This window comes from Alexandromys fortis, unplaced genomic scaffold (assembly GCF_014885135.2).
Source record: "Alexandromys fortis isolate MF-2015 unplaced genomic scaffold, M_Fortis_MF-2015_v1.1 scaffold_129, whole genome shotgun sequence".
NCBI classification, from domain to species: Eukaryota; Metazoa; Chordata; class Mammalia; order Rodentia; family Cricetidae; genus Alexandromys; species Alexandromys fortis.
Window position 1 is genome coordinate 3,774,184 of NW_026068022.1, and position 21,474 is coordinate 3,795,657.

Consider the following 21,474-nt stretch of genomic DNA (forward strand, 5'->3'; position numbering starts at 1 on the left):
TACTTTCCTCAGGAAAACTGGGCCGATTTCCACCTATGATGCATCACCACTCAGCGTCCTCAGATGGGCAGATGCCTGGAGCTCGTTTCCAGAGGTCCCACCTTGCAGAGGCCTTTGCAAAGGCCAAGGGAGCAGGCGGAGGTGCTGGAGGAGGGGGCGGTGGAAGAGGACTGATGGGCCAGATCATTCCAATCTACGGCTTTGGAATTTTTTTGTACATACTATACATTCTGTTTAAGGTAAGTGGAATTATCTTAGACATATGCCAGTGAAAATTTAATGTCGTTATAATAAAAATCATCTCCAGTAAAACCCTATAAAGGTCACACAGCCCTTTCAAATCCATCATCTCTTTAAAAAAAAAAAAACTCATCTCTTTGAACAGTTAGGATAGCTATCATCTCAGTTTTACAGCTGAGAAATCTTAGCATAGATTTACAACTAAAATGTAAGGCCAGGGTTTAAACCTGGATCTTCTAGTTCATAATCCAATCAGCACTATAATTCAAAGGAAAAGAACAAAAAACTAGGCATTTTTGCAAGCTGGTAGACCATAAAGATGCTCTAGGAAAAGGCTTGTTCATAGGATGAAAGCCAGGCTTCCAATAGCCACTGTAAGGTCCATTTAATGGTGCCAGGGTATAATATACCTTCTAGTGTCATCTCTGTAATTCTTCCAAAAAACTGTCGTATCTACATATGCAGCCCAATAGTTCCTGGTTCTGGGTGTCCTACTGGGTCTTTTAAGGCAGACCTCCAATTTAGTTCTACCTTCAAGTAGGTTTTTATAGGCTACAGACTTGTTCTCTGTGAAGAGGTGTAGAATCTTTGTCTTATTGCTCATGCTTAGAGTAAAGTGAGGAGATTTTAGTCTCTTCTCACCCAGGAATTCTGCAGGCAGCCTGAGCTGAGCATGAGAATGTCCCCAGGGTGGTACGTACATCACCTGTCCTTCGATAAGCATGGGTACGCAGACAACGATAAGATTTTGTTTGCTTTGTGCTTTGATTTTTGCTTTGTCCATTTTTGCCTTCTTGTCTCTTTCAGTGGCTTTTAAAAAGACATTTCTCTAATGCTGATATTTGGTTTGATTTCTGACTTAATTTTTGTCTCCCAGCTTTTTTTTTTTTCTTTCCATTTAACATGCGGTGTTCCGTGCCTTTGAGGCTCTGAGCTGCTGCTGATGTGCTGTACCTCCTTCATCCTCAGCTTTCGAAGGGTAAAACTGCGGAAGATCGCAACTGCTCCACTGCCCCACCTGGGAACGCCCATAGGAAGATCAGTAAGTGCTCCTTCCCACGTATTCAGTTTCACTGAGTTGGAGTGGAATACAGCCAGGGGGACAGACATTTCTCAAAAGTGTATGGATATTGGGTCTTAAAGGGCTAATGCTGCAAAAGGCACAAGGCTGCTAGATCTTTGGTATACATTAGCAAATTAACAGTCAACATTTGACTTAGTTACTTTTCACCTACAGTCTTCAGGATATTTGTAGCAAATGTATTTGTTTCTCAGAAGAAGGCCGAGGGAGAAATTGCATCACTGTTACAGTCCATAATTAGCTCTTGACACTTTGGAATCTTGAAATGTGCTATCAGATAGTTCCCAACTGAGGATTCTGTGCTGTCGGGGAAATAAAATGTATATAGCACAGTCCTTCTCTCTAAGAATTTATAGGTTAGAATGATTCCAGGAAAAGGATCTGTGGGCTAACGCACTCGCTGCACAGGCAGGAACTGAGATGGAATCTCCAGCACCTGTGTACAAAGCCAGGCGCGGCTGTGCATGCCTGTGACTCCAACACAGGAGCCTTAGGTTTCCCTGTCCAGCCAGCCTAGCCAGCACAATGAGCTCCCGCTTTATTGTGAGCCCCTATTGCAAAGGAATAAGGGAGAGAGTGACAGAGGAGGACACTGTGTGCCATCTTCTTGTACACCTGCACACTAACTTGCATGGGTCTCACTCACACAGATGCTTCACACACTCAATGCATACACAAAGCACAAAAATAGTAAAAAACTAAAACAAAATACACTCTAATAATGAATAAAATAAAAAACAGACTGTTGAGACCGTCTTTTGTCAGAGACAGAAAGAAGTACATCTAATGGTAAAATGGACTCCCAAGACTGCTTTTTATAACAATGGCAATCGCGGTGAGTCAGCTTTATCTTTTAATTCAGAATAAAATTATTAACAATAACTTCAGCATCACATAGTGCAGTTTGCACCCACTTCACAGGAATTAACTGCCTTAAAAGACTTTTTAAGGTGGGGAAGAGACAGAAATCTTTAATAAATAAATAAATAAATAAATAAATAAAGACTTTTTAAGAGTCGGGCATGCACTTAGGAGGCAGAGGCAGGTGGATCACTGTAAGTTTGAGGCCAGCCTGGTCTACAAGAGCTAGTTCCAGGACAGCCAGGGCTACACAGAGACCCTGTCTCAAAAAAAAAAAAAAAAAAAAAAGGAAAGAAAGAAAAGGCCTTTTAGATTCAGGCAGTGGTGGTGCACACCTTTAATCCTAGCACTCAAGAGACAGAGGCAGCTGGATCTGAGTTTGAAGCCAGGCTGCTCTATAGAGTAAATTTGAAGGCAGCAGGTATACACAGGAAAGGTGTGAAATAGAAGTCTAGGTGTTCATATGCTGAGGGACATTTAGTTTTCTTACTGCCTGAAAGTGCACCTCATGGTTTTGAATATTTTTTTTTTTGCTGTTGTGCTGTTGCGTTCTCTGTGTGTGTGTGTGTGTGTGTGTGTGTGTGTCTGTATTGTCTACATTCTACTGACCCTGTCTGAGAAAACTGCAATTCTGGATACCCTAGCATGGTCTATTTTTTATTCTAGACAATTAGGGTCAGAAAACTTTGAGCAAGGAGGTCTCAACCATAATTCAGGATTTCCTACTGAAGAAATATAGCAATGAAACTATTAATTCCAAACCATAAATACGGCAAACAGGGCTCACCTCAGAGTCCTGATCCTTTTTTCTAGTACTCTCTAGGCTTGGCACCTTACCCAGGGGCACTGTGTGGATCACAAGCTGTCATCCACCTTCTGCATTTACGCCGGGGCGACTTTGCAGGGTGTTTTCAGTGTTGGATGTTTTCTTTAGTTGGCTCTGTTGAATTCTGTGTGGAAGAAGGAGTGATTTATTTATCATTCCCTAAGTGAGTATCCTGTTGATCCTCGTGGCCAGACCTCCAAGCCTTTTCTGTGCTGGTTGTATTAGTTAGAGAAGCTCACGTCTATTCTCCTGAGTCTCTGAAGAAGCCTGGATTATCACAGATCATCTCAGCTAGCCGTTTCTTGAAAGGGTTTAGGGAATGGCATATGATGGTTCTTAGATTGATGCTTGTTTTTCAGCCAATTATGAGCTTGTTCAACTGCAAGAAAAACTAAAAGAGACAGAAGAAGCCATGGAAAAATTAATCAATAGAGTGGGACCTAATGGTGAGAGGTAAGTTCTTTTTTGTTTGTTTGCTTGCTCACTTTTGAGACAGGATTTCTTTGTGTTGCCTTGGCTGTCCTAGGACTAGACTAGGCTGGCCTCAAATTCACTGTCTTTACCTCCTGGGTGAAAGAAATGGGGCAGTGTGATGGCTCATCAGGTAAAGGTTCTCTTTTTCTTTGTTTTTGGTTTTTGAGACTGTGTTTCTCTGTGTAGCCCTGGCTATCCTGGACACTCAGCAGACCACGCTGGCCTCGAACTCAAAGATCCTCCTGCTTCTGCCTCCCAGGTTCTGTAATTAAAGACATGTGATTCCACATCCAAAACTTTTTTTTTTTCTTTATGAGACAGGGTTTCACTATGTACTTTTGACTGTCCTGGAACTCACTCTGTGGACCAGGCTGACCTCAAACTCACAGAAATCTGTCTGCTTCTGCCTTCCGAGTGCAGGGATTAAAGGCATGCGCCACCATACCTGGCTCAAGAGGTAAATTTTCATCAAATAGGACTCAGATAATTTCATGAGTATCTTTTTGCTTTTGATGTATAGACATGTAAGTCTTACATGGTTTTGTCTTATGTAATTGTCAGGTTAGGTGTAATATATGTATTCTTTCTCAGTTGACATCCAGTTTCATATTATTGAGAAACCTATTTTCAAGTATTAAATGTGGTACGAATTATTGTGAGAGTTTGAAATTTGTAAATCATGTAGGATCAAATAACCTAGTTTTAAGAAGTATCTTTCCCTAGTTGTCTAATGTAAAATATTAAGTAAAATCTGGTTATTGTATGTTATATTTTCTGAGACCAAATTGAAAAACGAAAAACCAATGAACAAGAGATGATGCAGTGGTTAAGAGCACAGCTGCTCTTCCAGAGACCTGGGTTCAGTTCACAGCACCCACATGGCAGCTACACTGTCTGTAGCTCCAGTTCCAGGGGAGGGGATCCATTGCTCTCCTCTTGCCTCCCTGGACACTGCACATATGTAGTGCACAGACATATATTCAGGCAAACACTTAGGAAGGAACATATCTGCTCTGCCACACTGGCCAAGGATCTGAAAAAGAAGGGGCAAGAGGTTTATGAAAATGGGAACAACTTAAAAGACAAAACCAGGAAGGAAAAGCCAGAATGTGATACTGTGGATACTGTGTACCAAGACAGAGAATCTAAGCTGAACTTTCTAACAGGAAAGGAGGGAGAACTTCACGGTGGGCCATAACAATCTCATGCGGGATAGTGAACAGTCTCTCCCACAGTTGTCCACAGTTATAGAGTCTTTGATGCAAGGAACAGGCATTGACCTCTTATATTTGCCATCTTTCAAGTACTTCTTCTCTGTGTCTCCTCCTCTGCTCCCTGACATCTAGTTTGCCTATCCCTGGTTGCATATTAGAAGAGTAGACAACGGTGGCACGCCTTTAGTCCTAGCACTTGGGAGGCGGAGGCAGGTGGGTCTCCGAGTTCAAGGCCAGCCAGGTCTACAAGTTCCAGGGCTAACAGTGAAATTCTGTCTCAAAAAAGAGAGAAAAGAAAGATGAGTAGGCATCCTCACACTGCAGCTTCATGGCCTGACATTTCCTTATATTATCTCCTGTGCTATTGAAATGCTATTCATGAGGATAAACACTGGAACATTGCCTGTCTATATCAGGAACTTTGACCTCCTTGCAGTTCAGAAAGGCTTAAAACCTAAAATGTTTTCTGAAGTCACATATATACATGACTGTACTTGTGTGTGTATATAAAGGTTCACTAAACTTGCTAAAGACTGTTCTGAGCTAATTGCTTTTGTAGACATTATCTAATGTACAAATGTATGTGACTTTCCTGTCTGGGTGGAGAACTACCCTGACTTTTATAGGCTCTTATGCCTCAAATTAATATCTGTACCTTATTAGTCTGTGCTGTTGACTGCCCCAAGCAAGTCTAAGAGTCATAAACTCCATAGATGAATATTCTATAGTTAGAGTCCCTTACTTGGGAGATCTAACCCCAGGGTTAAAGAACCATGTGAAGATATTCATCATTACCCACCATTACTCAGACTCAAGTTAGATGACCCGTCAGCTGTCCAACATGTACCATCTCTCCATTGGCCTCACAGGAATTCAGTACTGTAGCTCCTAACTACCTTCTGTCTTCTTTGTGCTGTATGTGCAGAGCCAGAGGAAGGTGTCCCTGTGCTGCTGCAGCTAGAGTTGCGCCATCTCCTTGTTCCCGGGGAGCCTCTATAATGTCTTCTTCTTTACAAGAGGCTGAGGTGTAGACTGCTTGAGGACATCTCAATTCCAGCCTGCAAAGCAGCAGACGTGTAAAGTGTTACCTGTAGTACTTCCATGAAAGCACATTCCCTGGTGGCTAAGGATGCTAAGCACTTTTAAAAGCACTTATTGGCATCTGTGTTTCTTCTTTTGAGAACTGTACATTCAGTTCAGTAGGCTTTTTATTGTTTGTATGATTAGATTTTTTAATTTTCTGTTCTTTATCTATTCTATGATCTTAGTCCCCTGTCTGATGTGTAGCCAGTAGGATCCTGTACCGTTTCTGCAGGCATCCTTCACTCTGGTGATCGTTTCCTTTGCAGTGCAGTAGCTTTTTAATTTCACATAGTCCTATTTCAGTTCTTAAGGAGTTTCCTATGCTATTTGGATCCCTGAAATAAAAATCCTGTGCCTAGATCTTGAAGTGTTTCACCTGCTTTCCTCTAGCAAGCTAAGAGTTGCAGAACTTAGCATGACCTACCTAGTCCTGGGTGGGCTGGGCCTTACAGACTTGTGTGGACTCTGTTTTCATCCTGTCCTTTGATCCGTTTGAATAGGTTCCTATGCAGGGTGAGATGTGCACCAGGTTTCCTTCTGTGCCTGCCTCTGTAGTTCTAGCATTTGTGATTATCAGAAGAACTGTGGGTGCTCCAGTGTTTTCTGTTAGATGATTTTGATGACATCTTGACTTCTGGGGCAAGGAAAGGATTTAAGACAAGAAGCACAAGCTTGCTTACAGCTCTAATTTTTTGTATGGTATACTGCATACTTTCCATAGTGTTCCTGACTGCAAGATGTTGGCCTGAAACTGAGAAATAGTCAATCCTGAAACTGTACCTTCATATATCTATGTATGACTAGAAGCATGAAAAGGGTTCCTGATGTGGTTCATAAATTTTTGAGGCACCTTTTACCTCAGGGGTATAGATCTGTACATGTGCAGTGACCTCTATGTTATGTCTGATTTTAAACATAGTATCAAACTCAGAGACACAGTTAAGGAAGCAAGGTGAGATGTTCTTATTTCGCCTTTAGAATTAGCAAGGTTTCCTTCCAAGAGTAGAGTGTCTGGTCAGAAATGACATATTCTAGAAACATGGTGTAGCCTGAGAAAGCTCTGGTTAGAAAGAGCCTACTCCTGAGTGCCCTGGCCTCGCCAACCTCCGTCACATGCTCTCTTGTACATGCCCCACCCTCCTCACAACCCACGTAACTACTCCTTCCCCCACCCCCCAAAACATCTTTGCATCTAGGACCTTGCAAATCTATTTTCCTTTGCTGAGGCATTGTCCTCCACTCAGTTGGTTCAATCTAGGTCAAGCAACATTAAATGAACCAATCACGACAGACAGGAAGATGGAATAGGAAGACTGCCACTTGACCACTGTCAAAGGAAGGTAAAGGGATGAATGGCTGTACCCTAACCTATAGTGTGAGCAAAAGAGAGACTGTGCCCCCATAGGAAACCAACTAAGTAATAACGTGGAAGGAATGGAAAGATACAAAGATCCCTGAAGATCTATAGTACTTCTTGGGAGATTCTGGCATTAACTAAGATTAAACACGCAAGAAGAGAAAGAAGATGAGGATTTTGAGATAACATGGACTGAACTTTGAATATGATTGAGATGCTGTCATAATAGCCACATATAATATATAATAGCTACAGGACTATGTGCTGTTGGGGATACGATCAAGGTCATGGTGAAAGATGAGATCACCAAATCTTTGAGACCATTATATTCTGGTGTTAGCCTTGGTCTTTCCTTTCTGCTTTGTTCTATCCGTATTTAACTCTTAGATTTGGACTTGATGATTCCTTTGATTAAAAGTCAAGTAACATTATTTAATCACCTGTGACCTTATTTTTTTTTAATATTTTGGAATCTGCCATAGATAACCTGTTATTCTGTTCTGCTTGTTCATGTAGCTTCTTGTGGGCCTCGGTTTTGAGGGACTGAATTTAGGGCTAATTTGAAACTTAGTGTGATGACAAGTCCCCAAGTAGAGATGCTGAGGAAATAACTGGACAACAGGGACATCTGGGTAAAAAGTAAAGACTAAAGATAGGGTTCGGATATCTTCTCTTTAGGTAATGACTTAATCTGTGATGCTGGATCGTGACTGTAAAGTTGAGAAGTGGGAGGATGCAGGTGTGCTCCTGTAGAGCAGTAGAGAAGTGGGAGGATGCAGGTGTGCTCTGTAAAGCAGTAGAGAAGTGGGAGGATGCAGGTGTGCTCTGTAAAGCAGTAGAGAAGTAGGAGGGATGCAGGTGTGCTCTGTAAAGCAGTAGAGAAGTGGGAGGATGCAGTTGTGCTCCTGTAAAGCAGTAGAGAAGTGGGAGGATGCAGGTGTGCTCTGTAAAGCAGGAAGTTTCGGAAGGATGCTCTACGGTAAGAATCGGAAAGAACAAACTGGAAGATAAAGACCCCTGGACTCAGGAGTAAAAGAGTCACTGATATTTCTGTAAGATTTGGTAAACGACAGAGTGAAGACCACATTCAGAGGCAGAGGCAAACAAATGGTGAGTAAGTGAGACCAGCCAGACGGATATGTAGGCTGTGTGTGCTGCCACGAGCGGTCTGACTGCCCTGCGGGGGCTTCAAGGCTGAGATAGCAGGAATTCCATAAAAACGTGCACTGTAGTAAATCCTGAAGAGGTGACATGTGTATCCTGGACTCTGTTTAATGGGCGGACAGACATATGTTTTCAAAGTTAAAAGGATGTTTTAGTTTGTCATTTTATCTGTTCTACTTTAAAGGTTTCCATTTTCCATAAGTTAGGAACAGAGGCTCAGTTTTGTTTCATTTAGTGTCAGACTATTCCATGTACAGTTAGAGAAACAGTCTGTAAACCTGCTAGCCAGAGCTTTGTGAACACAGGCAGGTTGTCCTACTCTACCCCTGAACTCTCCCACAGAATGGGTCATTTTCATTAGAGGAAGTTGGAGAACAGAGCTGATTTTGTTTTCTTCCCAGTGAGGGGGTGGAAGTGACACACCCTTTTCCTCAGTTACGCACTCAGTGTTTGAAGGAGAAGCCTGTTTTTCCTGTCAGGTGAGCTCGGAGAGGAGCCCAGTGCAGATCTCACTGAGCAGAGAGAGGAATGGGCACCTGCATAACTGGTGCGTGGTTTTCTCCTGCGGCTCTGACTGGGTGCTTGGGGCTTTAAGGAGAGAATGCGCAGTTCTCTTAATTCCTCCAGTAGATGAACTGGCCTCAAAACAGGTTTCTGTTTGCTGTCCAGGACCCTGCCTTTCTGTGTGATGCAGCGTTTTCCTCTCTGGGGCCTTGTTTCCCTCAGGTCTGGTGCCGTTCTTGCAGGTATTTGCCCAGAACCACAGCTAAGTTGGCAGTCAGGTGCAGTTTTCTAAACTAGAAATTGAGTACTGTGGTGGGGGTATTGGCTCATTGGTAGAGTATTTGCTTATCGGAGTTCTAAAAGAAAGGGAGGAGAGGGAGTGGGAAAGAAGAGATGGAAAAAGAAAAGGCACGAACTGTAATCACCATGTGTAAATTTCAGTTTGTGGATCTCAGGTTGTCAGTTTCTCTCTCTACATGATTGAGTGTTCTGAGAATAAGCCTTTCGGATTCCAGTCCAGTGTTTTTCTGTGGTTGAGACTAATGGTCTAGAATATTTTTCTTTGACATCCTTGCTTCAGAGAAGTGTCTCATAGTAAGGGAATAAGGTAAGAGTTTGAGGGAAATTGAGAGTCTGGGGGCTGAGACCACTGGGGTCCTTGTTTCCATCGCAGTGGTCATGGGCTCACGCAGTCACTGAAGTGCTCTGGAGAGTAGACTCCCGTCTGTAAGATCACAATGTGGAACTAACATCTCTGGCACCAACCATGACATTCCAGAGTCAATCCTAGAAAATCACCTGCTGTTAGACCTCCTCTGTGAGGATCCAAACAGATCATGGTGAAGTTTCCCCCATTGCTTAGGAGTGCTGACCACCAAATGGCTGGATTGTCTGTTGTTTCTCAGCAGAGCACAGACTGTGACATCTGACCAAGAGAAACGATTACTGCATCAGCTCCGAGAAATCACGAGGGTCATGAAAGAAGGCAAGTTCATTGACACATCTACTCCAGAGAAGGAAGCTGAGGAAGCCCCTTACATGGAGGACTGGGAAGGTAAAATGCCCCCTTACTTCTTTATTAGCTGTCACCCAGAAAAGACTTCTTACCAGTTTCCTTAAAAATCAGCTGGTACTGAGGCATGACAAATCTCTGTTCTCACTTTATAATGTTTACCTTTTATAAATGTGTAGTTGGAAAGTTTGGCAAACATCTACAGTTGTAATCACACTCAGAACAGTTTCATGGTGCTAGAAAGTCCTGCCCTCCTGCCTCTGGCAGCCCCTGAGCTGCTTTCCACCCCAATAATTGGGCTTTTCCTGTATCAATGGATTGTAGTGCAGATGCGCTGCAGTGGGTGTCTTCTGTTTAGAGTAATGCTTTTGAGAGTCGTGTGTGTTGTTGAGTGTGTCACACATTCTTTCTGAAGTTGCTGGAGTATTGTAGAAATATACCACAGCTTGTTCATCTACTCACTAGCTGATTAACACCGGGCTCTTTTGGCTTTGGACTGTGGGGTCCGAGCTGCTGTGAGGTTTGCACACAAGGCTGCTCATGGCTTCTTTTGGACACACTGTGCTTCTCTTTCAATATAAGACTGGGATTTCAGGGTTTATAGTCCATATATGTTTAAATTTATAGACACTGTAAGCTAGCTTTAAAGTGGCTGTACATTTTCACCAGTAGCTTGTGAGTCAGTTATCCCATATCCTTGCTAATACAATGTCTCTGTAAATGTTAGCCATTCTGTGAGATTACAGTGGTATTTTCCCACTGACTTATGATGTTGAACATTTTTTCATGTGCTTATTTCCAAACTGCATATCTTTGTTGAAGAGCTTGTTCTAATTATTATTTTTGATTATTGGTTTGAATGTGTTTTTATTAAGTTGCAACATAATTTATTTATTGTACGGAGGTCTTTTTTGAGACAAAGTTTTGTGATACAGTAGCCCTGGCTGGGCTATAGTCACTGTATAGCACCCAGGCTAGTTAGTCATGAATGCATTATCCTTGTGCCTCAGCATCCCTAGTACTGGGATTATATATGTGCATCACCATTCCCAGTTCTAAGAGCTTTTATGTATCTTGGATGCAAGTACTTTACCAGTTAGGTATTTTACATGTATTTTCTCATAAACTGTAACTCACCTTTTTATTTCCTTAATAGCATCTTTCAAATAGAAGCCTTAAATTTTTATGAAGTTACATTTTTCTTTTTTCTTTTAACTCATATTTTTATATGTTCTGTTTAAGACATCTTTACCTTATTCAAAATGTTTTCCTCTAGAAATTATATGACTTTAATGCTTGCATTTAGGCTTATTTGAGAATCATTTTTATTTAACATTTTTGAAATTAAAGTATAATTACATCATTTTCTCCCTTTCCTTTCCTCCCTCCAACCCCTCCCTTGAGTTTATCTTTATAGATGGTAGGCATCAGAACTTAAATTTGCTTTTTCATATCTCAGTATTATATCACTCTCCTTTAATTTGATTTAGCACACTGGTTGAAAATCAGTTGACTCTGTGTGTGTGTGTGTGTGTGTGTGTGTGTGTTTTCCTAAGTGTGAAACCTAGAGCTTTACACATGTGGGCACATGCTCTGCCACTGCGCTTCATTGCTAATCCAATACCAAATGTCAGCCCTGAAAACATACATACATACATACATACATCATACATACATACAGGTAACATACAGATTGAGAAGGTTGTATTTATATGTTTAGGAATGCACATCATATACATACATACACATGTCACAACAATTAAAGAAAAGAGCCCTGCGTTGGTTTTTTAGTTCTAGAATAATGATGGGGGCTGGAGAGATGGCTCAGCGGTTAAGAGCACTGACTGCTCTTCCAGAGGACCCGGGTTCAATTCCCAGCACCCACATGGCAGCTCATAACTGTCTGAAAAAAATAAAAGATAAATCATAGAATAATGATGATGTGTGTTAAAACCTATTTTTGTCATGATAATATATGGCTAGACTCAGTTTTCAAAGGCTTTCCCCCCTTTTATTAAAAATAGATTCTTTTCTCATACAATATATCCCGATTACAGTTTCCCCTCCCTCTACTCCTTCCATTTCCTTCCCCCACCTCCTTGCCCCTCCTGATCCACTGCCTTTTCGTCTCCCATTAAAAACAACAGGCTTCTAAGAGATAACAATAAAACATAACAAAATAAAATATAATAAGATAAAACAAAAACCATCCCATCAGAGTTGCACAAGGCAAAGCAACAGAAGGAAAAAAGCCCTAAGGAAGGCATAAGATCCACTAGTTCACAAACTCCTTGGGGTTCCCTGAGCTCTGAGGGGACGAATTGAATGGAGACATCCCATTTAGAGCTGTGTGTTCCAAGGACTCCCTCTCCATATAATGTCTGGCTGTGTGTCTCTGTATTTGTTTGCAAAGATTATTTTTTAATGCTGGTGTTTATAAAGGCTACTACTTCCTAGTGATTTTCTTTTATCCTATACTGTCTTTGGACTTGATTTCAGAGTAATGCCATGCACTGGGGTTGCAGTCTTTTCTGGAAGTTTGTGTTGAAGTGCTGCTAATCCATAATCATTAGTGGAGTTTATCTGGGCCTGCCTGGGGGATTTTTGTGTTTTTGAATGTGTGTGCAGGTGCATGTGTAGACTTGCAAGAGTAAATTGAATTTCTTTAATACTTTAAGTAAGCTTTGAAAGTAGTTTTATAAGTTTTGCATACTTCATACAAATGTCTTGTTAAAAAATATTGTTCATAATCTTTCCTACCTATTTACTGTCTGTGACACCAGGGGAATGTATACTTTTTTTTTTTTTTTTTTTTGAGACAGGGTTTCTCTGTAGCTCTGGAGCCTGTCCTGGAACTAGCTCTTGTAGACTGGCCTTAAACTCACAGAGATCTGCCTGTCTCTGCCTCCCAAGTGCTGGGATTAAAGGCATGCACCACCACCACCCAGCGGGAATGTGTACTTCTCTGTACTGATACTAATAATCTTTTCTTCCTCTCATCTCTTTTCCTGATCAACTGCACAGACTTATAACTTTTGATCTTTTCAAAAGCCTGTGTTTTGTTCTCATTGTGAGGTTGGCTCTGGAATATACTTGAGGGCTGGTTTAGCCTTAGTGAGCCTTGTTTGAACCCAGTTTCTGACAAGTCTTCTCCTCTGGATAGTAGAACAAGCTCTTCTTACCTACGTGTAAGTTTAGGATGTCCTTACTGCTGACACCTGGTGGCATCTTGTTTCTTCCCATGTCAGTACTCAGCTACAAACGTGAGGTTCCCTCTGCATGTCTCTGAAGTATTTAATTAAGAAGCTCTGTAGTTCCCAGCAAATTCTGACTTCCCTTCCTTCTCTGAACTCTTGTGTCTGTTTTTCTGAACTCAGGGAATTCCATGAGCCCCCTTTTCCCTTCTCGGGATTATTGTGGCCCACTTGTTTTGTAATATTTGAAGATGTGCAAAAGGTATAAACAGACGTTTCAGCAGCGAGGATACAGATCGCAAATACACACAATAAAGCATATTCAACATAATTTTTCTCTTACAAAATGCAAATTAAAATTAGAATAAGATAGTAGTATACAAGTAGTGCACAACTTTATCCCCAGCAGAAGTAGAAGCAGAGGCAGGTGGATCTCTGTGAGTTTGGGGCCAGCCTGGTCTATATAGTAAATTCGGGCAAAAGGGCTATATAGTGAGACACTGTCTCTAAAAGGATGCTTCTCCATACCTTTCAGAATGACTGAAATAAGAAACTGCACCAGACTGGACTACAAAGAAAGTATTATGTTTGCATTGGTAGTGAGATATGGAAGGGAATGCATGTGTTATTATTAGTTACTTTTCTGTCTCAGTGACCAAATGACTTCCCTTGCCAGTGGCAGGAAGACTTAATGGAACATCCCATTTCACAACAGGTAAGGTTCAGAAAACAGAGAAGTGGCCAGGGATCTATCCTCAGCAATCTCTATCTTCCAGCGAGGCTTGGCCTCCTCCACAGCCTCCAAAACTAGAACCCCCAGCTGGAAGCCAAGCATTAAGAATATGAGTCGTAAGGGACATTTTGTTTTGGATAGGATGTTTTGGAAAACAAAGTAGTAGTTTGTTTAAAAAAAAATCTAAGCATGTAAATACTATGTAATATAGCAGTTGCAGCCTTGATATTTATACTCAAGAAATGAGGACAGGGACATGCAGGACTTGTACATGAATATTCATAGCAGTTTTATCTAATAGGTAAAAACTAGAATCAATTTGAATATCCTTTAGCAGGTGAATAGTTAAATGGTAGTACATGTATTACATAGTATACCACAAAGCAATAAGAAGGAATGAATTATTGATACATGTAGAGAATTATGCAGGGTGAAGGGTAGAAGCTTATTCAAAAAGCTATGATTCTATATGTATAATACTCTTCAAATGGCAAAGTTTGGGAATAGATAACATACTAGTAATTGTTAGGAGTTGAGGAGCAACATGCTGGTAGAAAGGAGAGGTTGTGGCCATGAAGGGCAACAACATAAGGCAGCCTTGTGGATGAATATATTCTCTTCTATATGTTTTTCTTTTTGTGTATGTTGAATGCATGCATGTGTATGCATGCGTATATATGCATGTATGCATATTCACGCGTGTTTTCAGACAAAAGGTTGAGGTTAGGTGTCTTTTTTATTTTTATTTTCAGATGTCTTTCTTAATTTCTTTCCACCTTATATATTTAGGCAGGAACTCTTATTTAAATCCAGAGCTTTCCAATTTTAAGCTTGTCTTGAGGGTCCTGTCTCAGCCTCTAAGCACTAAGATTACAAGCAGGTTGTTCATGCACACCTGCTGTGTATGTGGTGTTGGGGATTAACTGCCAGGCCTCGTGCTTGCAGGACAAGGGCCTTTCCATTGAACTATCTCCCTACTCCTGTTCTGCTAATGTAGATAATAGCTTCCAAAGGGGTGGCACTATTAGGAGGTGTGGCTTTGTTGGAGTGCATATGGTCTTCTTGGAGGAAGCGTGTTACTGTAGGGGCGGGCTTTGAGGTGTCTTGTGCTCATGGTAGCCCAGTCTGTCAGTCAACTTCTGGTTGTCTGCAAGATGTAGAACTCTGAGCTCTTCCTCCAGTATCATTTCTCCCTGCGTGCCACCATGCTCCCCACCACAATGATCATGGACTGAACCTCTGAAGCAGTAAGCCAACCACTCTAGTTGAATGTTTTCCTTATAATAGTTGCTGTGGTCATAGTATCTCTTCACAGAAATAAAAACCCTAACTAAGATATCTTGGTTATGATATTATGCTATATTTTTCTTCATGCCATCAATGGAATAAACTGGAATAACAAGGGATTTCTGTGCTTATGTCAATTTATACTTATCTCAAGATTAAAAAAAGAAGTTAATTACTGAAAGTAAGACAAGAAGTTGTAACACAGAGGTTAATGGTAAAGCTTTCTATACATAAAACTTTGTCCTATGTAGTTAAAATGGTATAAGAGTTTAAAAGCTCATGCTGGCCTGGAAAAATATCTACGGCAAATATGCATAAAGCAGACTGAGGGGCTTATATAAAAGTTCTATGGCTAATACAGAAGTCATTGGAATCCAGATAGATAGTTCACAGAAAAAAACCATGCCACCAACTGTAAAACCTGTGAAAATGTCAACCTCACCAGTCAGCAATAAAAGAAATTATTTTTTCAGCTTGTAAATCTGTATTATACAATTTTATTCTCTAGTATTACTCCTCTCCCTATCATTTTCTTGTAGGGGAACACAACCTTGTAGGTTGTGTTGAGATCACATAGAATTTTAGCTGTGGTACTAACTTTTAAAGACACATGCCTTTTCGGCTTTAAATATCATTTAACCATGTTATTATATTCCCTGCTACATTACCAATGATTGATTATTTTACATTGATAGTTACCTTTTCCATTTTTCTATTCCTCCCTTACCCCTCCTTCCCTACCCCTCTCCCTCCATCCTTTCTTTTTCTTTGATCAATGCATCTATTTCCTCTATAGTATCTTCAGCGCCTGAGATTCTTTCTTCTATCTCTTGTATTCTGTTGGTTTTACTTGTTTCTGTAGTTCCTGTTTGTTTACCCAGATTTTCCATATCCAGCCATCCCTTGGTTTGTGTTTTCTTTATTACCTCCATTTCGGTCTTCAAGTCTTGAACTTTACCTGTTTGATTGCTTTATCTTGGTTTTCTTGGGTATCTTTGAAGGATTTATTTATTTCTTCTAACTTTTTGTCTTCTCTTCCATTTCTTTAAGGGACTTTTTCACTTCCTGTTTAAGGGTCTCCATCATTTTCATAATGTTTTAAAGTCGATTTCTTCTACTTCTTCTGGAGTAGGGTGTTCAAGTCTTCCTGTTGTGTGTTCGCTGGATTCTGGTGATGTCATGTTGCATTTCATGTTGTTGGAGGAAGTCTTGCATTGGCGCCTGCCCATCTCTTCCTTCAAATGCAGCCAGGAGAGTCTTGGCGTGTTGGTCTAATCTTTGCTGTGGCTGCCTGTGTACTTGGGGGTTTTTCTTGGTCTGCCCTCTCTTAGGTCCCCTTAGCACTGGAGCTGGCTCTCAGATCCCCTCCGCCCTGAAGCCGGCTGTGGTGTGGGATCCAAGGACCCTGCAGATGAAAAGGAGTGCTTGGGGGCAAGATGGGATGGGGTAAATAAAAAAAGCCAGTAGCCGGGGAGACACCCCGCTGGATGGCCAGAAATGTTTAGGGAATTGAAGGAGGCCTGGACTCCGTTTCCTGGGACCATCTGGCCGGGTGGCCACTCACTCACCACTCCGGATGGATCTCCTCAGTACAGGAGCAGGGCCTCTTGCTGGGCTCCAAGGACCATGTTGTTGTTTCTCAGCTCGCCAAAGTTCTCAATTCATCATCTCCAGCAACAGCAACTTCAGTGCAGCACAGGAAACGGATGGCGCCAGATCTTCTGCAAAGCCAAGTCTGAACGCAAGTCCGTCCGTCCTTTTTCTGAGATAGGCTGTCACCACATAGCCCAGACTGGCCTTGAACTCCTAGCCCTCTTGCCTCTGCCTCTTGAGTGCTGGGATTTTAGGCGTACACAGCGGTATATGACTCAGCTACTTTCCCCCTCTCTACTAGGAATTGAACTTACAGCCTTTGAACATAACTTGCGGGTTAGGCAAGAGCTTCACCACTGAGCTCCATCTGCAAACCATTTAAAAGATGTAATGGGTCTTGTTGCTGAGTTGCCTAATCTGGCCTTGAAGTTGCCTTGTGTCTTGTGTCATAGGTAGCTATGACCTCAGGCTTGAGCAGCAAGCCTGCCTTATATCTACTTTCTTATATCCAGCTTCACAACTACTGAATTTAACTTTTGATGAATTTTTATATTTCCCAAGACAATGTCCTGCCTTATTTTTGATGTTTACATGTTAAAGGATTGGTCCCTAAACTGATATTATTGGGATGTGGACCTTTTGGAAGTGTGGGCCTCGGGGAAAGTCCTTAGTTCATTGTATGGATGCCTTCAAGGGGGACTGTGGTACCCCAGTCACTTCTTCATTTCTGGCTCAAAGCGGTTTGCCTCTTGCTTCTGTTATAATGTGCTGCCCCTGCCAGAGGCCTAAAGCAATGGGCTTCCCAATCTTGGGTTGGAATCTCCAGAACCTTTGGCCACAATAAACCTTTCTCTTTATGAACTCATTATCTGAGGTATTTCATTGCAGTGACGTAGACCTGACATATGAACCACACCTTCTCTCTGTAAAGCGCCATGGGTTAGAACACTTAGATAGCTCTATGGAGTTTTATCTTGCTTCTAGAAGATTCTAGAAGCTTCTAGAAGATTCATGGCCTGCCATTGCCCTTAGAAGTTGGAATCCTTGTTCATTCTGTGCTTTCACTTGACTCAAATCAAGAAGTCGTGTTCTGGTCTGATCCCTTCTCAGTAGGTAGTCTGTTTTTAGTTAGCAGTTTGTTTTCTGTCTGGGAATTCATTTTCATTTTATATTTGAAAATCTGAATTTGGTCACAGTCATTGGTTCTGTCTGTGTATACATGAATGTGTTTTTATACTACTTTTGCCCAGCAGTTAGTGAGGCTTCCATCAGTGAACAGATGTTTTCTCTCATCGTTTTTTATTAATGCTTTGATCTATTTTACTTTGCTTTCACAGTCTAGTAATTCAAAATGGCGTACAATGATGAACCTCTACAATTTCTCTGAATTGCCATTTGTATTTGTTATAGGAGAATTCTTTAGTGTGAACTTTTAATACATGGATTTGTTTTTCAGCCATGTCCATCTTAATCTTGTGACCTTTATTCCTGGGTATAAGTTTTTCATCTTGTGATCATGCCTTTCTGTTTACCGGAATTCTATTTCTGTTTGCTCTGTATCCTCTTGAATGTCACAGGGATAAGTTGACGTGTTAAATCCATTCCCTATGTTGACTATTTTATTGGTGGATGCTGTATATAATTTGCTTAGTTTGGATTTCATGTTTTGAACTGCTGTGTTTTTCATAGAAGCAGTGAATCTTTGTTGTTTGCTTATATATTTTTAATGAAGTTCTAAAGTATTAAGTCATTTGACATGAACTACATCAGCATTTGGGTGGGTCATTAATGATAGTTTTCCATTATATGGGATATCTTCTTTCTGTCCTTTCTCCTTCACTCTGGTGTTCATTTGTGTGTATTCGTGTGCACGTGGATGTGCATCAGTTTGCGTGTGGTCAGAGGACAGCTGGTTGGAGTTGGTTCTGTCTTTCCACTATGTTGGTCTTGGGGATGGAACCCAGGTTGTTGGACTTGGTGGTAAAGTAAGTGCCTTTACCCACTGAGCCATCTTACTAGCCCCTGACTATTATTTTGATAGTTGTTTTCTGGTTCTTTTGTAGATTCTTTGTACTTTTCCTCCCTGTCAGTATTCCTTTGTGATTAGATTTTGTTGTCTTGTTTGTATCTTGAGGTGGCTTGCTTAAAACCTGGAATGGATGACCTGGAGTCTGGAGAGGCTAAAGAAGTGTTGGGATGGGCATGGAACCTTGAGGCCTTGTAGACTCAAGGCGCTGAGGCAGCCTAAGGGTTTATTTTGCATGAGAAAACCTTGTGAGCCTAACTTTGGGTCCTGGGACTATGGGATCGAGAGGTGATCTGGAAGCTTGATGCTGTGTCTTGGTCTAGTACTCACATCTACTGGAATGCGCATGGGTCCTGAATGCACTAGACTGTGGAGATTAGCTTCAGGGCTGCACCATCAGTAGTAAGTCTAGAGCCAGCATCTGCATGTAACATCTTGATTTCTGACTTCAGAGGTTACTTGGTTCTGGATATTCCTAGAAGTAGTGGCAGGGCTGGCCTGGAACCCAAAGCTTGGTTGTTACTGGGTGGACCTGGACCCTGTTTCTGTGAGATTCAGTATAGATCGCTAGGTGTAAGCCTGATAACTGGGTTCACGGGACTGCCCTGGACTTTGTGCCAGAATAGGACTGGTCTCTGTGGCCATGGAGGCCAGGATGACCTGAATCCTGAGGCTGCTGGATTGGGCCTAGAGTTTTAGTCTAATTGTCTTCCCTCCTACACCAAAGTAGGTAGTTATCAAAATGCCAAGGTAAGCTTTGCTCTTGGTGAAGAGTGAAGGTACACAAATGGACTGCTGTGAGAAGTCAGTGGTCGAGGCGGAAGTAACAAACTCCTGCCCTGGGGTTGTGAAAGGCCTGGGGTAGCTCATTTTCTCTTGCTATGACTGAATATCAGATGAGGTAACTTAAAAAGGTTCGGAGGCTTATTTAGTCGTGTCAGCATCCGCTTGGCATCTGGTTAGAGCCTTCTTGGTACGCCATTGTGTGTCTGAGGGCATCACATGGTCAGACAGAGCAAGCTTGATGTCTTCAGTTTTTCTTCTTACAGGTCCATGAATGCCATCGTGTGGAACTTACCTTCAGACCTGATTTAATTCCCCCCTAAAGATCTCCCTCAAAATACCATTGTATGGACAAGATTCTGGTACTGATGTCAGTGCTAGTGGGGGGTTGGTAAGAGTTAGTGTTTACATCTCTGGGATAATTGAAACATTATAAGGCTCTTCTGGAAAGTAATTTGGCAGAAATAGTCTTCTATATGACTGTTCTCTATGGCCTCCTTTCCATATTTCTAGATGCCTACCTTGAGGAATTGGGGTAGGAGGTCTGCGTTTATATTCAGAGCTTCTCACTGTCACATGGCTTACAATGGATACAAGTTGGAAGGAATTTGCTTGAATGTCCTTTTTTTTTTTTTTTTTTTTGGTTTTTCGAGACAAGGTTTCTCTGTAGCTTTAGAGCCTGTCCTGGAACTAGCTCTTGTAGACCAAGACTGGCCTCAAACTCACAGAGATCCGCCTGCCTCTGCCTCCCGAGTGCTGGGATTAAAGGCGTGCACCAACACTGCCCGGTTGAATGTCTTTTAAGAATAGTAAACCATGTCAGTATGACATGGAAAAACTCCCATGACACACTTTAAATGAAAAAAATACAGAACAGTACATATCAAACATGATCTTTATTAAAAAGGCAGAAAAATACTATCTATATATGACTTTAAAAGCCAGAGATAAATGGTAAGATTCTAGGTGAATTATGTTTTCTTTTTAAACTTGTCTGTAACTAAAATTAGTAGGGAAAATATAGCTAAATAAAGGCTATGCTACTTTGCTCGAAAATGCTGCAAGTCTGAATAACTTTTGTAATCAGAAATGTTGTCAAAATGTCTCTAGATACCACACGTTATACCAAAAGATTGTCATTTTTCATAATTGATGGGCAAAAAGTGGTCTGTCAGAGCTGAATGTAGGGGTTATCATCACCATGCAAGTGAATTTTGAATTCTCCAGCTTTCCACATTGTGTAGTGAACACTGCCATTGCCAGAACTAGCATATGAACTCCAGCCTGGCCCATCTGCTGCTCGGGCTGGGTTTGGCTGACACAGATTTATTTCATTTCGTTCCTTATTTGGCAGCATAGCCTCTTTCTCATTATCAGAGCTGAGGTTCAGTGCCAGGGCTACTCACTTCATTACCTGTTTGTTGTTTTTTCCTTTTGTTCCATTTTGTGAAATGAAGATGCCAACAATGGGAATTCTGTCTCTGAAAATGCAGCTCTTGTCCTGTGGGGTCTTGGTCATGTCTTGCTAACTTGCTGCTGCTTCTGATACAGAGTATTTTGGTTGTTTTGATAAGTAGAAAGCACCATGGTTTTTTTTAAAAAAGGATTTAGCATTCCTTTTCCCAGCCCCACCCCCACCAGAAGATTTGGAAACAGTTCCGAATAGAAAGTGTAAACACTAGCCTTAAGCTAAGCCCTCTCCATCTGGTATTGGTGCATTTTTTTTTATGCTGAAGGCTCATGCTGTTTGCTTAATCTTCATCAGTGTTGCAGAAACATGAGGGGTGAGACTTACCTCTACCCCAAGCACCTTACTTAAGAAGGATTTTCCTCTGCCTTGGTTTGTATTTCAAAGAGCATAGGGATAGTCAGCCAGACTGCTAGGAATTTGTTCAAGTGAAACTTTAGGACTATTAGAACCATCTTAGAGATTTATTGGATGGATTTGTTAGGATAGGATAGCTGCTGCCAGAGAATCCTCTCTGATCCTGACACTATTTATTTTCAAAGATGCTCTTTGTAAGACTTTGTTCTACTTTCCT

The 21,474-nt window shown here is 41.4% G+C and overlaps 1 protein-coding gene across 4 annotated transcripts in view; it reads left to right on the plus strand.

Moving 5' to 3' along the window:
* Nucleotides 1–21,474, plus strand: part of Ric3 (RIC3 acetylcholine receptor chaperone) — a 49,480-nt gene that overhangs the window by 25,559 nt on the left and 2,447 nt on the right. For 2 of the 4 annotated variants that reach the window (XM_050163333.1, XM_050163335.1), the window contains 4 exons: nt 13–239; nt 1,210–1,282; nt 3,368–3,461; nt 9,710–9,858. In XM_050163333.1, coding sequence (XP_050019290.1) covers nt 13–239; nt 1,210–1,282; nt 3,368–3,461; nt 9,710–9,858 — 543 coding nt within the window. Of the gene's footprint in view, nt 1–12; nt 240–1,209; nt 1,283–3,367; nt 3,462–9,709; nt 9,859–19,698 lie in introns of all 4 variants that reach the window. The other 2 variants (XM_050163336.1, XM_050163334.1) reach the window with 2 other exon arrangements.